General features: G+C 42.3%; 1 protein-coding gene across 1 annotated transcript; it reads right to left on the bottom strand.

The window, feature by feature from the left end:
• Positions 1-3,892: 3,892 nt before the first annotated feature.
• LOC117964776 (guanylate-binding protein 1-like) lies at positions 3,893-16,063 on the bottom strand. Its single transcript, XM_059009050.1, has 10 exons — positions 15,852-16,063; positions 14,094-14,298; positions 13,398-13,525; positions 10,837-10,946; positions 8,587-8,780; positions 8,196-8,438; positions 7,599-7,876; positions 6,039-6,251; positions 5,461-5,563; positions 3,893-4,503 (listed from the first exon to the last, which is right to left on the bottom strand). The coding sequence occupies exons 2-10, from the start codon at positions 14,287-14,289 to the stop codon at positions 4,121-4,123; spliced, it is 1,848 nt and encodes a 615-aa protein (XP_058865033.1). The 5' UTR covers positions 14,290-14,298; positions 15,852-16,063; the 3' UTR covers positions 3,893-4,120.
• Positions 16,064-17,561: the final 1,498 nt, after the last annotated feature.

Genomic DNA, 17,561 nt, shown 5'->3' with positions numbered 1-17,561 from the left:
GCACTTCTTACAGTACATTGTGAAAGCATGTCACAGTGTTAGGGACTGCACTTCTTACAGTACATTGTGAAAGCATGGCACAGTGTTAGGGACTGCACTTCTTATAGTACATTGTGAAAGCATGGCACAGTGTTAGTGACTGCACTTCTTACAGTACATTGTGAAAGCATGGCACAGTGTTAGGGACTGCACTTCTTACAGTACATTGTGAAAGCATGGCACAGTGTTAGTGATTGCACTTCTTACAGTACATTGTGAAAGCATGGCACAGTGTTAGTGATTGCACTTCTTACAGTACATTGTGAAAGCATGTCACAGTGTTAGTGATTGCACTTCTTACAGTACATTGTGAAAGCATGGCACAGTGTTAGTGACTGCACTTCTTACAGTACATTGTGAAAGCATGTCACAGTGTTAGGGACTGCACTTCTTACAGTACATTGTGAAAGCATGGCACAGTGTTAGGGACTGCACTTCTTATAGTACATTGTGAAAGCATGGCACAGTGTTAGCGACTGCACTTCTTACAGTACATTGTGAAAGCATGGCACAGTGTTAGTGATTGCACTTCTTACAGTACATTGTGAAAGCATGGCACAGTGTTAGTGATTGCACTTCTTATAGTACATTGTGAAAGCATGTCACAGTGTTAGTGACTGCACTTCTTACAGTACATTGTGAAAGCATGGCACAGTGTTAGTGATTGCACTTCTTACAGTACATTGTGAAAGCATGTCACAGTGTTAGGGACTGCACTTCTTACAGTACATTGTGAAAGCATGGCACAGTGTTAGTGATTGCACTTCTTACAGTACATTGTGAAAGCATGGCACAGTGTTAGTGACTGCACTTCTTACAGTACATTGTGAAAGCATGTCACAGTGTTAGGGACTGCACTTCTTACAGTACATTGTGAAAGCATGGCACAGTGTTAGTGATTGCACTTCTTACAGTACATTGTGAAAGCATGGCACAGTGTTAGTGATTGCACTTCTTACAGTACATTGTGAAAGCATGGCACAGTGTTAGTGACTGCACTTCTTACAGTACATTGTGAAAGCATGTCACAGTGTTAGGGACTGCACTTCTTACAGTACATTGTGAAAGCATGGCACAGTGTTAGGGACTGCACTTCTTACAGTACACTGTGAAAGCATGGCACAGTGTTAGGGACTGCACTTCTTACAGTACATTGTGAAAGCATGGCACAGTGTTAGTGATTGCACTTCTTACAGTACATTGTGAAAGCATGGCACAGTGTTAGTGATTGCACTTCTTACTGTACATTGTGAAAGCATGTCACAGTGTTAGGGACTGCACTTCTTACAGTACATTGTGAAAGCATGGCACAGTGTTAGGGATTGCACTTCTTATAGTACATTGTGAAAGCATGGCACAGTGTTAGGGATTGCACTTCTTATAGTACATTGTGAAAGCATGGCACAGTGTTAGTGATTGCACTTCTTACAGTACATTGTGAAAGCATGGCACAGTGTTAGGGACTGCACTTCTTACAGTACATTGTGAAAGCATGGCACAGTGTTAGTGACTGCACTTCTTACAGTACATTGTGAAAGCATGGCACAGTGTTAGTGATTGCACTTCTTACAGTACATTGTGAAAGCATGTCACAGTGTTAGGGACTGCACTTCTTACAGTACATTGTGAAAGCATGGCACAGTGTTAGTGACTGCACTTCTTACAGTACATTGTGAAAGCATGGCACAGTGTTAGTGATTGCACTTCTTACAGTACATTGTGAAAGCATGGCACAGTGTTAGTGATTGCACTTCTTACAGTACATTGTGAAAGCATGTCACAGTGTTAGGGACTGCACTTCTTACAGTACATTGTGAAAGCATGTCACAGTGTTAGGGACTGCACTTCTTACAGTACATTGTGAAAGCATGGCACAGTGTTAGTGACTGCACTTCTTACAGTACATTGTGAAAGCATGGCACAGTGTTAGTGATTGCACTTCTTACAGTACATTGTGAAAGCATGGCACAGTGTTAGTGATTGCACTTCTTACAGTACATTGTGAAAGCATGTCACAGTGTTAGGGACTGCACTTCTTACAGTACATTGTGAAAGCATGGCACAGTGTTAGGGATTGCACTTCTTATAGTACATTGTGAAAGCATGGCACAGTGTTAGGGATTGCACTTCTTATAGTACATTGTGAAAGCATGGCACAGTGTTAGTGATTGCACTTCTTACAGTACATTGTGAAAGCATGTCACAGTGTTAGGGACTGCACTTCTTACAGTACATTGTGAAAGCATGGCACAGTGTTAGTGACTGCACTTCTTACAGTACATTGTGAAAGCATGGCACAGTGTTAGTGATTGCACTTCTTATAGTACATTGTGAAAGCATGGCACAGTGTTAGGGACTGCACTTCTTACAGTACAGTACATTGTGTTTATGCATTTCAGTCATTCTGCGTTGGCACTAAATGGATATTTGTTCTGGGATAGTTTCAGAATCGGGATGTTGGAAGTGGAAGCAATTATTTAGAGCAGGGGTGTCCAATCCCGGTCCTGGAGGGCTATTCCACTCCAGGTTTCACAAGTAACATGAGATCATGAACGACTTCAGGGCCTGGATGGAGGCTTAATTGATTCAACAGGTTTGGAACAAAGAGTGGAATGGGTCTCCAGGACCGTGATTGACCACCCCTGATTTAGACTAATATCGCAGCCAGTTCACTATTTTACTTTCTTATTGAATATATAGGAATACCTGATCCCACAACGACAGCTAATGGCAGGAAGGACTAACAGCTTTACCATTGTAATGCAGGATTATGAAACTGCTATAAAGAAATACTGTACTGTATATACTGTACTTGAATATATCATTGGATAGAATTCAACTTCTGTGTTTGTGCGAAATGTAACCTAGAACAGACCATGCTGAAATAATATAAAGCCATGTATTCAGTATTAGTGTATGATCTTTAATCAGTATTTCACAGGACAGCAGCTGGAGCTGCATGGAGGGTACAGTCTTCTGGACTTCAGAAGGTAGAGGAAGTGTGTTTGTGACCGTGGAAAGACAGGCCAGTCTACCCTGGGCTCAGGGAGAGCTGCCCTCGTGGAGGTGAGGCCAGGGGCCGGGCCTATAAAGCTTCACTTCCCTCAAGGGGAGACTGCAACACTGGAAGGAGAAGAAAGAAATCTGCAAAGAAGACCAGAGGTCTCTCCCTGGTGCGTGGAGAACCACCCTATTGGAGCAGTAAACCCGAGAGAGAGAGACTGACACCGATGGAAAGAGAGAAAGAAATCTAGAGAAGGGTTTCTGAAGGTGTGGCTAGGGCCTGCAAGGGTAGGATTTGTTTTGGTTTGTAAATAAAATGTGTTTCATTTGGGAAATTAAGTTTGTACTAGATAGGGCAGGGCTGGGAGGTTAGAATTCCCTCCCTGCCTAATTGAAATCCATCTGCAGCAGGTGGCCAGGTGTTGATTGGCTCGTTGATTATCATGCCTTTAAAAAAGGAGCTGAAAAGCCCATCCTTTGTTCTTCTTCATCTAGCAGCTTGAAGCTCATGACTGCGTGTCTGAACCAGGGTGAGGGAACCAAACTTTCATTTTGAGATGTGTTTGCTTTTGCCTTTCTGTATTAAGTATTTTCATGTATACCTGTGTGTGTGTGAGTCCTCCTACACCAGGACTACCTTTGCTAGTACCCTAGTGGAGGGTTGATTGTTAATAAAACCTGGACGCCTGAACGGCATTTTCAGCGTCCGCCTCTGTGTGTCTCGCCTCTATCAGAGGATCCCCACACAGTAACATTGCAGACATGCCGATTTCCCAACACATTCATTATGCTTACTCTTGATCTTAACACATTGATCCCAATCACTTACAGTATCACACAAGAATGACCACTGACTGCTCTAGTCTATTAGGGTAACTTTTATTTAATCACAGAGAGAATGACAGAGAAATGTTTAATTGTTAGTTCAATCCATAATATCATTGAGTATAGACATATGCAATTGACTACAAATAAATGAAAATAATCAGATATATAAAGAGCTTGGAAATAAGCCTGTTTAACCAGCTCTGTTTATCATGATCCCTCTTACAACTTCATATATAAAAGTACAAGACTTTTACTTTCTTTTCATTAAACTCCTCATAGCTTTGTACTGTAAGACAGAATTACATACACCGAGACCTGTCTCAAGAAGTGTCTTAGTCACATCTAACCAGCTCTTTGACTCTTTTTTGAGCTGGCTGATCTCCTCCTGCAGCATCGTTGCCTTCTCCTCAAAGCCCTTCTTCATCAGCTCCTCCTGCTCTTTCAGCTTGCTCTCCAGCGCTCTCTCATGCTCCTTGCGGCCATTCTCTATCTCTTCCTGCAGCTTCAGCTCCATTTGCCGCTCGTTCTCTGCGCGGCTCCTCTGCTCCTCCTCCAAGGTGCACTTCATCTGACGGGTTTCCTCCTCCATTGCCTTGTTCTGCTGCTCCATTTGGAGTGCATGCTCCCTCTCGCCTTGGTTTAAAATGTAGGAAGGCAGACAGAAAACATTGTTTTAGCATTTTTTTTGTAATTTTGTTTGCTACACTTTTCTTTAAATGTGTGCAAAACATTTCAGTGATCAAGCCACCCCAACAATCGCAACGGAACCCCAACTTGGTATTATTGCTTGCCTATTAAAGTATCATAAGTAAGAATCATGAATCTCTTTGTAAAATAATGATTATGCAATTGAAACTCTTGCCATGGATCACCATCTAGAGAAAGATCTAAGCTAGGGAAAGGCATTTACTAAGCGATGTATAAATACAGTGTTTTGCATGGCGTCCTGTGCAAACATTGATTGCCATGTTAATGAATATATAACACTTGAAAGTTGTATGTAATATCCCAAGGTTAAAGTGTAGTAAAGCAGGGTGAAGCATGGCCATGTTATGGGTAGGGTTAGGGTTACGGTTACAGCACTAACACTAGGGTGGTTATGGTTAGGGTAATGTTTACAGCACTAACACTAGGGTGACCTTGGTGGTTATGGTTAGGGTTATGGTTAGGGTTACAGTACTAACACTAGGGTGGTTATGGTTAGGGTTAGGGTAATGTTTACAGAACTAACTCTAGGGTGGTTAGGGTTAGGGTTACAGTACTAACACTAGGGGGGTTAGGGTTAGGGTTACAGTACTAACACGAGGGTGGTTAGGGTTATGGTTAGGGTTAGGGTTACAGTAATAACACTAGGGGGGTTAGGGTTAGGGTTACAGTACTAACACGAGGGTGGTTAGGGTTATGGTTACAGTAATAACACTAGGGGGGTTAGGGTTAGGGTTACAGTAATAACACTAGGGGGGTTAGGGTTAGGGTTAGGGTTACAGCACTAACACTAGGGTGACCTTGGTGGTTATGGTTAGGGTTATGGTTAGGGTTACACTACTAACACTAGGGTGGTTATACTCCAGTGATGCAGGGGATACTTACTGGCTATTTGCTTCTCATTTTCTGTGAGTTTTTGATCAGCCAGCAGAATGGAGGCAGCTTCGATTTTCTTCTGTTTTAGAAATTGGTCCAGAACGTCCTCTGCCTGCAGACATACAGATATGTATAAGCCCGGAGATACATTATTAAATGTGCTCTCAGTCTACTCTTTAGAACTCAAGGTTGCTGCTTGTTCTGGTATCTAAGCACATCCTCTTCTGTTTGTCAATTTCACTCCAGTTATGCAGCTGCAATCAGTCCAGGAAGCAAACATCCTTATCATTATGCTTGTCCTTGTCATTAACATGATCAGTATCAGTATCATTATCACTGATGATACTGATAATGATACTGATAGTGATACTGATAGTGATAATTATACACTATCATTATCAGTATGACTATCAGTATCAGTATGTGTTTTGAAAGATCTGCAAATCCTGGATCAATGTGCAGAACCAGCCAGTAAAGAGCCCTCAATGAACAGGTGTCTCATTAATAAACAGTAAGAACACTCAATCATTCATTTCATGTCTTGCACCCCCCAACACAATGGGGGCGCTGTTGCTCTTAGTGCCCACCTTCGTTCCCTTGTTGGGTGTGGCTCTGAATTGTTGCACCACATGATCACGGTCCTCGCAGTACAGCTTGTAGCCACCAGGTGTTGCGTAAACTCCTTGCTGTAGATTGTGACTCATCTGGACGGACAGATCCACAAGCACTTTGTTGCATGTTTCTATGGAGACATCATCATTGTGCTTCACAAGCTCAGCATAATGACTGATAATCTGATCCTGTGAATGAGAGACAATGCTTGTTTAGTTCAGACAGCAGCACAGTATATCATGCAGGTTCAGTTATGTTAGGTGATGTCTTTTACTGGAGTATAAATATTCATTAGAGGGTATAAATATTCATTAGAGATTTTTCACTTGTAAACATATCTGAATCCACCCACACCCGACATGAAGCTCCCACCAGTACAGCATATGAAAGAACAGAGTTGGGTTTCAGACATGATTCAGACCACCAAAGGATCATTCATAAATTGTACAAACTTTGCTGATGAGCTTTAGCTGGAAAAATAGCAAGAGGGAAGTACTTCTATTCTGACTAAAGGATAGTATGAATAAATAACATTGCAAAGCGTGCAGTCACTACAGTGAGGGTCGGGGTGAAACAGAGTTCAGAAACGACAAGAGCATATTGCTTTGCAGGAAGCACAGCTGTCTGTTATAAACAGGAAGGGGCCCTCATATCGGGGACATTGCAAAGCAGCTCACTGCAGCCTCTGCAATAACAAGCAGGCAGATGGGGATTACAATGAATATATAAGAGACTTAGGACTGAGGAGTGGAGCTAGAGAGGGACAGACCAGACCAGGTGCATCCGGACGCTGAGCTGAGCTGCTTCATACTGTGTCTCATACAGCACTGCTACACTGTATCACACTAGATATGTGTGTGTGTTCATGGAACTGTGTGTTTGGGAGTTCATAATCAAGCATTAAATGACCATTAGATGTCACACCTGTTGATCTGCATGCTTTGAAATAATGTGTGTATTAAGTTAGGTGTGTGAATAAATGATTTAGATATGATTTCAGGTTTTGTGTGGAGTGTCATTTTTCTGACATCATATTTAAAAGAAACAACAGGAACTCAGCAAAAACGATATAAAAGCAGATGCAAGTTTAAAATCTATAGTGCCTTTCACGTTGAATGCATTTTATAGCTATTAAAAAATATTTTAATAAAAATGTAAATGTCCAACTGACAAGTGGTTCTATAAGTGGTTACCAGGAGTTTCCCAGTTCAATCCCAGTCACCGACTCACTGAGTGTGACCCTGAGCAAGTCACTTAACCTCCTTGTGCTCCGTCCTTCATGTGAGACATAAAACAAACAAGGTCCTATCGGAAGTGACTCTGAAGCAGCAGCTGTGATGCATAGTTCACCCCCAAGTCTCTGTAAGTCGCTTTGGATAAAAGCGTCTTCTAAATGACTAATTAATTCATTATAATACCAAACTGCCTGGAGTTCAGATTTTGCAGTAATACGTCTTTTGCAGGTAAGAAGATCAAGGCAGTATCAATAGTGCTAGAATGTGAGGAGGAGTGAGGCAGAGAGCAGAGAGAGTTACCGCTAGAGTCTTCTGGTGTATATGTCCATCGTCCTTGAAGGACCGCTTCATGAAGGTCTCCAGGGCTTGTTTCTCCCACTTTCCATGCTGCTCAGACATCCTGTCCCTCGTCACTGGAATCTGCACTGACTGCTCCATGCCCTTCTGGTACACAGCCAGCCCCTGCTGCACGGCAGCCTTGTTCTCAATCTGAGCCATGGCAAGCACCGCATTATCCAAGCAGGGCACTGACCCGCTCGAGATGGTGTCCACATAGGTGCTGACCAGGCTACCCAGCACTGAAGAGCAAGAACAGAACCAAAGCAGCATTAACATCATTCAACAGCAATAGCATCATTCTGAACAGGCTCTGATATTCGACACAGCAATAGCATCATTCTGAACAGGCTCTGATATTCAACAGCAATAACATCATTCTGAACAGGCTCTGATATTCAACAGCAATAGCATCATTCTGAACAGGCTCTGATATTCAACAGCAATAGCATCATTCTGAACAGGCTCTGATATTCAACAGCAATAGCATAATTCTGAATGGGCTCTGATATTCAACACAGCAATAGCATCATTCTGAACAGGCTCTGGTGGCTCACTCACTTCTCCCGGTGACTTTGTGCCCTCCCTTGATGGTCTTGACAGTAGACTGTGTGAAGATGTATTCACAGAACTGTTTGACGGCCTGTAAGAATGTGGCACTCAGCTCATTCTCCTCCATTGACTCGACGCGGCTCATGTTCTCTCCTGCTGTCGGCGCTACAAACACAAAGCACCTCCGCGTGGGGAAGTATCTGCGAATGCACTCCCGTGGGAGGTTGTATTCCGACACCTTCTTGCCAAAGCCTGGGGATACATTGGAGAAGGAAGATTAGAGCACGGAAGGGAGGTACGAGAGGATTGAAGACTTATCTCAATATTTTTCATGTAAGATGCGATGATTATCTTTTCGAAGGTAGCTCCAGTACATTGGATCTGCACTAAGATCTGTTACCTTTCTTGAGGGAGAGAGCATGCTCCAGATACTCATCTGCTGATACACTGACTCCCTCGATCTTCAGCTCCAGGGTGAAATCACGCACAGCCCAGATAAACTGAGGGAAATAGCGCACAAAGTGAATGTCCTCTTCATCGCTGGCGCTGTCCTGAGACTTCACCTTGATCAAGTCAGTCAGCTCCGTCACATACCTGCCAGCTCTAAGGAAAACACACTTTACCAGCAAGCTGATTCACTGGGTGAGGAAGCTCCACGCTGACTGGCGGTGTTGGGAGTAGAGGAGTGAGGGGAGAGGGGTGAGGGGTGAGGGGTGAGGTGTTGCGATTAGAGGAGTGAGGGGTGAGGTGTGAGTGGTGAGGGTGAGATGTTGGGAGTAGACGAGTGAGGGGTGAGGATCAAGAGATGAGTAGTGAGGGGTGAGAGGTGGTAGGTGAGAGGTGAGGTGTTGGGAGTAGAGGAGATGTGGGGTGAGGGTGAGAGGGGGTAGCACTTTTGTTAAGAGATATTCCTTTCTCTGTTTCCTTGTTGTTCACCTAATGTCATTATGTTGGTACAGTAATGGTTCATCCAATTGTTGAGTTTGAATGTGTGGTAACGTTTCTATAGGGTTTGTTATGTAGTGTATGGAGAGCAGGGTGAATGTGCAGTTCAGTTTCTATAGGGTTTGTTATGTAGTGTATGGAGAGCAGGGTGAATGTGCGGTTCAGTTTCTATAGGGTTTGTGATGTAGTGTGTGGAGAGCAGGGTGAATGTGTGGTTCAGTTTCTATAGGGTTTGTTATGTAGTGTATGGAGAGCAGGATGAATGTGCGGTTCAGTTTCTATAGGGTTTGTTATGTAGTGTATGGAGAGCAGGGTGAATGTGCGGTTCAGTTTCTATAGGGTTTGTTATGTAGTGTATGGAGAGCAGGGTGAATGTGCGGTTCAGTTTCTATAGGGTTTGTTATGTAGTGTGTGGAGAGCAGGGTGAATGTGCGGTTCAGTTTCTATAGGGTTTGTTATGTAGTGTATGGAGAGCAGGGTGAATGTGCGGTTCAGTTTCAATAGGGTTTGTTATGTAGTGTATGGAGAGCAGGGTGAATGTGCGGTTCAGTTTCCATGGTGTTTGTTATGTAGTGTGTGGAGAGCAGGGTGAATGTGCAGTTCAGTTTCCATAGGGTTTGTTATGTAGTGTGTGGAGAGCAGGGTGAATGTGCGGTTCAGTTTCTATAGGGTTTGTTTTGTAGTGTGTGGAGAGCAGGGTGAATGTGCGGTTCAGTTTCTATAGGGTTTGTTATCTAGTGTATGGAGAGCAGTGTGAATGTGCAGTTCAGTTTCCATAGGGTTTGTCATGTAGTGTGTGGAGAGCAGGGAGAATGTGCGGTTCAGTTTCTATAGGGTTTGTTATGTAGTGTGTGGAGAGCAGGGAGAATGTGCGGTTCAGTTTCTATAGGGTTTGTTATGTATTGTATGGAGAGCAGGATGAATGTGCGGTTCAGTTTCCATAGGGTTTGTTATGTAGTGTATGGAGAGCAGTGTGAATGTGCAGTTCAGTTTCCATAGGGTTTGTCATGTAGTGTGTGGAGAGCAGGGAGAATGTGCGGTTCAGTTTCTATAGGGTTTGTTTTGTAGTGTGTGGAGAGCAGGGTGAATGTGCGGTTCAGTTTCTATAGGGTTTGTTATGTAGTGTATGGAGAGCAGGGTGAATGTGCGGTTCAGTTTCCATAGGGTTTGTTATGTAGTGTATGGAGAGCAGGGTGAATGTGCGGTTCAGTTTCTATAGGGTTTGTTTTGTAGTGTATGGAGAGCAGGGTGAATGTGCGGTTCAGTTTCTATAGGGTTTGTTATGTAGTGTATGGAGAGCAGGGTGAATGTGCGGTTCAGTTTCTATAGGGTTTGTTATGTAGTGTATGGAGAGCAGGATGAATGTGCGGTTCAGTTTCTATAGGGTTTGTTATGTAGTGTATGGAGAGCAGGGTGAATGTGCGGTTCAGTTTCTATAGGGTTTGTTATGTAGTGTATGGAGAGCAGGGTGAATGTGCGGTTCAGTTTCTATAGGGTTTGTTATGTAGTGTATGGAGAGCAGGATGAATGTGCGGTTCAGTTTCTATAGGGTTTGTTATGTAGTGTGTGGAGAGCAGTGTGAATGTGTGGTTCAGTTTCTATAGGGTTTGTTATGTAGTGTATGGAGAGCAGGGTGAATGTGCGGTTCAGTTTCTATAGGGTTTGTTATGTAGTGTGTGGAGAGCAGGAGTTCAGGAAAGGATACTGCAGGTTTTCAAGAGCATTGTTGTCGATCGTGCCGCGACTGTTGTAGACTAGAGTGCTGCTCAACAGGACAGCCAGAGCGAAGATCCAGCAGTCATTCTTCTGGTCTCCCTGTGTAGCATTATTATTATTATTATTATTATTATTATTATTATTATTATTATTATTATTATTATTATTTTACTTTTTTTTCAATTTTGTTTTCCAATGTTATTCTCAACACTTCTTCACGGGTTTAAAATAAACACTGCTAGTTCTACCATTTCAATATAACACACAGTACGCACCAAAACTGTGCTCTTACATGTCACCAGAAACGCTCAAAAGAATTATAGCCTTATTCAGCACGGTTGGGTGTGCATTAATCTTTATTACAATATTATTATTTAATATGCAATACTTTGAAGAAAATGACCACTTTATGTATCACGATAACATTTTATTAAAAACCTTTATGTGAGAGGGGAGGGATTTGGACTGGCCGTCAGGCGCATACGTGAGTTTGTATGGGGTTCAGACACCCCGTGTATCCCCACGCTGTCAGGCAATGTCTCGCATAAAAGATTAATTCTCAAACTGAACGCAGTAGGGATTCAAGGAAATGCATGCATATGGATTAGGGAGTGGTTAACATGTAGAAAACAGAAAATAGTGATTAGAAGAGAAACCTCAAAATGGAGCGAGGTAACCAGTGGTGTACCACAGGGATCAGTATTAGGTCCTCTGCTATTCCCAATCTACATCAATGATTTAGATTCTGGTATAGTAAGCAAACTTCTTAAATTTGCAGATGACACAAAAATATGAGGAGTGGCAAACACTGTTGCAGCCTCAATGGTCATTCAAAATGATCTAGACAGCATTCAGAACTGGGCAGACACATGGCAAATGACATTTAATAGAGAAAAGTGTAAGGTATTGCACGCAGGCAATAAAAATGTGCATTATAAATATCATATGGGAGATACTGAAATTGAAGAAGGGAACTATGAAAAAGACCAAGGAGTTTATGTTGACTCAGAAATGTCTTCATCTAGACAATGTGGGGAAGCTATAAAAAGGCCAACAAGATGCTCGGATATATTGTGAGAAGTGTTGAATTTAAATCAAGGGAAGTAATGTTAAAACTTTACAATGCATTAGTAAGACCTCATCAAGAATATTGTGTTCAATTATGTTCACCTCGTTACAAAAAGGATATTGCTGCTCTAGAAAGAGTGCAAAGAAGAGCAACCAGAATTATCCCGGGTTTAAAAGGCATGTCGTATGCAGACAGGCTAAAAGAATTTAATCTATTCAGTCTTGAACAAAGAAGACTACGCAGCGATCTGATTCAAACATTCAAAATCCTAAAAGGTATAGACAATGTCGACCCAGGGGACTTTTTTGACCTGAAAAAAGAAACAAGGGCTAGGGGTCACAAATGGAGATTAGATAAAGGGGCATTCAGAACAGAAAATAGGAGGCACTTTTTTACACAGAGAATTGTGAGGGTCTGGCACCAACTCCCCAGTAATGTTGTTGAAGCTGAAACCCTGGGATCCTTCAAGAAGCTGCTTGATGAGATTCTGGGATCAATAAGCTACTAACAACCAAACAAGCAAGATGGGCTGAATGGCTTCCTCTCTTATGTAAACTTTCTTATGTTCTTATGTTCTTATGTCTTTTTGACAGGAGTCAGCTGTGAGTGAATTGGCTGGCGCTCTGTTATTGGCTGGGGGGTGGGACTATACAGAGTGAATGACTAAATAAAAAGCACTGGCTCCTGCAGGAAGTATAGTGGAGCGTGACGTCACAGCGGAATCCTGAGATTTGGAAACAAAACCTGGAGATTCTGGAGCACCGCGTCGGGGAGACAAAGCGGAGACTGCAGCGTGAGACAAACCCGTGGTGCAAGCCAGCCACGCAGCGGTTATTTAATCTGACTAGTTAGTTTAGCGGGACTGAGCCGTCCCACAGTGTATAGGAGAGGACACTGAGCAGTGCCTGTTTCTCAGGGCTTCCACCACTAGAGGGAGCAACGAGTCACGGGTTAAAAAACAAAACCTGCACCCTTTATTTTGAAGTTTTTCCTTTGTGTTTTGTTTTCCTTTTGCCATTTGCTTACTCTTTTGGTTTCCACACCTGCGCGTGTGATTTATGAAGAACGGGGCACAATGCCATTGCTGGTAATGTGCCCCCGAACTGGCAAAGAAGCACCTGCCAATAGAGCTGTGAAAAATACATCTGAGCGCCTGTGCCAGCGCTTCATATTTGACCTTTGTGTCTGCCTTGTGCTTTCCCTCACCCTTCCACACCCTACAACAGTATTTAATGTGTTTATTAACTTGAATATATTATGTAGGATAACTGAGTATGATAATCAACTTTAAATGGAATACTGCAGCTGGTTTGTATAATAGATTATCAGAAATGTTAGCACTAATCTTGCACTACCTTTCCTAAGGTAAGTTGAGGCTGTCAAAGAGCAGTGTTAATCGGGTCTGTGACACCAAACCAGGATTATTTTATAAAAGCTAACTTGTGCGACCCGTCCCATAGGACTCCACAGACACGCTGTACCTTCTCCACGTCTCCCAGCCCCTCCGTATCGAGCAGCACGAGGGTGTGGCCGGGTTTACACGGGTGAGGGACACACCACATCCAGATGCCTTTAGTGTGGGACTGTATGGTCGCCCCCAGGGAGAATCCTGCAAAACAAAGGGGAGTTCCACAATGCCAGCACAGCCCAGGAAAACCCTTTCAGCACTTTGCTCACGCCCAAGTCTGCTTTATTACTTGCAACATGCATCCAGTTATAATGTGCGGTAATGGAAAGCAGACTTTATAATAATTCAGGAGTGGTCAGGTAATCTCATGCAGGTAATGTACAGTAATGTAACAGTAATGCAGGGGCTTCATTATAACACAAGTCATTATCTGCATACACTCATGGAAGGACTGTGCACTCTGCACTAACAAACACTTTATCAGGTCAAACAAGAGTCATAAAACGCCCTGTAGAGATGTACAGTTCTACTGTGCTATTGTAACTGTGTTACTGCAGTGCTTTACAACCCTGGTCCAGAAGTACAGTCCAGGTTTCTGTTTCAACCACTTCACTTATTTTTATCTGTACTGTACAGTCTGGGGGTGTGGACTCCATAGTGATCACTGTAGCAACACACTTTAAAGTATGTCTGTCTGTAAGTTTGCTCTGATGTCTATTGGAAATAATGAATACTTAAAACAGATGCAGACAGGGCCCCCCCTTCTTACCCGATCTCTTCCCAGCCAGCTTGTTCATGAGGTAGGATTTGCCTGTGCGATACAAGCCCACGATAGCCACCACCACCACCGGCTGGTCAATCTGGGACAGGATCTCCAGCGCCTGCTGGTTCACATGAAGCTGTCCAGTGGAGCTGTTCTCTATCAGACACACAGGGGCTGGCATTGCCACTGTATTGCTGGCCATAGCTGCTTCCTGCACACAAAACCACATTCAAGTCTTTGAAACGCTGATTTACAGAAATTAACTGACAAGCGTTTTCTGTTTCTCACAAAAAGCCTCGGACAAACTAAGAACAAAAAGCAAATACATACCACAGAGATGAGTAGCAGTAGCTACATACCTTGCAACAGTTCACCACAGTAAAGTGTAGTGAAGCGCAGTGAAAGCATGGTAATGCATAAGTGAGCATTGTAAAACCCAGAGAGATATGCTAAAGTATATGCAAATGTACTGGGGTAAACTGCAAAAGAACAGACAAAAAGAGACTCAATATTGGTAAAATAAAGAGAAGCGAAATATGAATCAATGGAAAGACAATCAAAGAACACAATTCAGGGATGCAGGGAAGTCGTATATTAACAGAAAGGAGACAAGAAAACAGAGAAAGGTTTTCCAAAACAGGAACGTATTATTATTATTATTATTATTATTATTATTATTATTATTATTATTATTATTATACATTATTTTGTACAACTATCCTTGCTGTTGCCCTAATGAATTTAAAAATCGGAATGTATTTTGTAAAAATATTAAACTTTTTTAATTAAATATTCCTTGTCATGTCACAGATACTGTTCTTCCACAAAATCACAAATAGCTGGAGATATACTGTTCTTCTGAATTACAGTTTTAAAAAACCCTGTAAACCCTAAATAATAAATCCCACTGAAAAAAGAATTGAAGGGAAGATAAAGGCCATCATAAGGATACATATGTTTCAGGGGATGCATCTCAGGGCATTGTCTTTAGCAGGTTAAATAAAAAATGATTGCACCGCTCAAAACTACTTGGAGTGCACATGTATGGTTCTTTGTAACGATTGAATTTGTACAGCTGCCGCGAGTCTGAAAGAGCTCATATAAACTCAGCAAAACAAACACACCATTGAGGAATTGCACAATGAATTACCCACGAATTACTGGAAATGTAAGGAGGCAGTAAACCTGTAATCTGAAGTGAAACGCACACTTTGTATTATATAATGTTTGAACCTGCAGGGGATACAAAGGTTAACAAAAACAATAAGGGCTCGTCCAGTTAACAAGCAGAAACCATTGATTTTCACCACCAGGCGATTCAAGCCCATTCAAACCTCTTTCTGTACTGATCGAGATCTGATCAATAATAGCATTGTTTTTATTTATTTATTTTTAGAATTATAGTAAAACAGTGTTGACAACACATCTGACAAAAATTGTATCACAATTGTCTCCATATCCAGTAATGCCGGTTTTCAAAGCGCTTGTGAAGGACTGTGCGTGCAGTTATGCAGAGCTGTGTCGTCTTTATGAAGGTGTTATATTATGAATGAGCTTCATTATCAAATACAGCGCTAACAACAAATACTATACCTGTGTGCGGTGTTTACTACACCTTCCATAGCTTAATCCTCTAAACACTAAATAAATACGTACATAATAATACACTTCAGCCTGCATTAAAGTCTTCAAAAATATGATACAAATGCCAGCATTTACCCTGAGCTAAGATTTCATAGAGAGGTGAATTTTCGTTGACTGTACCTGTTTTTTCTCTGCAGTGTATTAAGAATATCTGAGGAATGGGAACCGAACGCCGCTCTGCTTCGACTGCTGTGCTCCGCTCTCTCTATACTGCTGTGAAAGGACAAGGAGAGGCTGCAGGTTTTATCACGCTCAAGAAATTACTTTCAGTTTCACTATGAAGAAGTCGTTGAAATAACAGCAAAACTCTCCTTCAATCCGAATTCTCTTTCTTAAAAGAAGACCGGAGCAAGCCGGGTCACTGTAAAGATTTTATTTTTTAGATTCAGATTGTAAATAAATAAATACATCAGTTATTAAGTATCTTATTCTTCTTATTTCATTTCCAGTTTCAGTTTCGACTCGCTATTACACAAGCAGCGCCAACCCACCCCTAATGACTAACGAGTATAGCATGTATTATCTGACGAGTTTGTATCAAAAGCTGGAATAGAAATGATATATATATATATATATATATATATATATATATATATATATATATATATATATATATATATATAACAGAATCTACAGTATGCTAATTCGTTGTCTGTATAATGCTGTTCTGGCCCTGTGTGGAGGTGTGGCAGGAGCACGCGGTGGGGGTGGGGGTGGGGGTGGGGATGGGGTATTGATATTGGGTAGCAGGGAGCCGTCAGTTTAATAAATGTTTAAATTATTAATTAAGGCTCCAGTTTCAAAAGAAACCTAGAGATGTAGGGAATGGGTGAGGAGGATGAAGAGATCAGATGCAGTGAAGCTCTGGACGCGACTCCAGGCTCCAGGCTATGTGAGGTCACTATAAGTTTATCTGCTCAATGAACACTTATTTCCATCCACATAGAGGTACCGGTATCTTCCCACGTGATTAAAAAGGTATTTCCCCCTAGCAATAATCCAGACAATAACTCCCAAGCCACTGAAACATGGATATATTATTACTTGTTTATTTAGCAGATGCCTTTATCCAAGGATACTTACACAGACTGGGGTGTGTGAACTATGCATCAGCTGCAGAGTCACTTACAACTACGTCTCACCCGAAAGACGGAGCACAAGGAGGTGAAGTGACTTGCTCAGGGTCACACAGTGAGTCAGTGGCTGAGGTGGTTACAAGCCCATTTGTGACATCACTGTCCTCACCTTCTTTAAATAATCCTTGGTTATAACAGCCTTGCCAGCGACGTCATCCTGTCCACACCCTGTCGCAGATTGAGAACTCGGCCGCAGTGCTGAGTGCCCTCACTCACTACAAGGAGCAGATGAAGGAGAGAGTCTCCTTTCCTAGTCACACCCAGAAGGAGATTTCTGATGTGCATGGCCAGTGTGAGGCTGCAGCTGTACACATCTTTCTGGAGCGCTGCTTCAAGGATGAGGATCAGCGATACCTGTTAGAGCTCATGGTATGGACTGTGAACTTTCAGGTCTATGAAGTACACTTTACACCAGTGGTACGCAACTCTGGTCCTCGAGATCCAGTCCAGTCCAGGTTTTATTCCAAGCAAGTTCTAATGTAGTTCATTGAAGCTGCTAAGAAGCAATTAACTAATTTAGGACCTGGTTGGAATAAAGATCAGGACTGGAATAGATGTCAAGGGTCAGAGTTGAATGCCACTGCTGTACACTGTAGGGCTGAGTGAAGTCACGCACATGTACTGTCTTCAAACCTCTGGCTTGTTTATTGTCACTTTAAAGGACTGATCCAAGTGTAAAGTTTTTTACCTTTCT

This window comes from Acipenser ruthenus, chromosome 38, assembly GCF_902713425.1.
Source record: "Acipenser ruthenus chromosome 38, fAciRut3.2 maternal haplotype, whole genome shotgun sequence".
NCBI lineage: Eukaryota > Metazoa > Chordata > Actinopteri > Acipenseriformes > Acipenseridae > Acipenser > Acipenser ruthenus.
The sequence above is the reverse complement of the archived record's forward strand: the minus strand, read 5'-3'. Positions and strand labels throughout refer to the sequence as shown.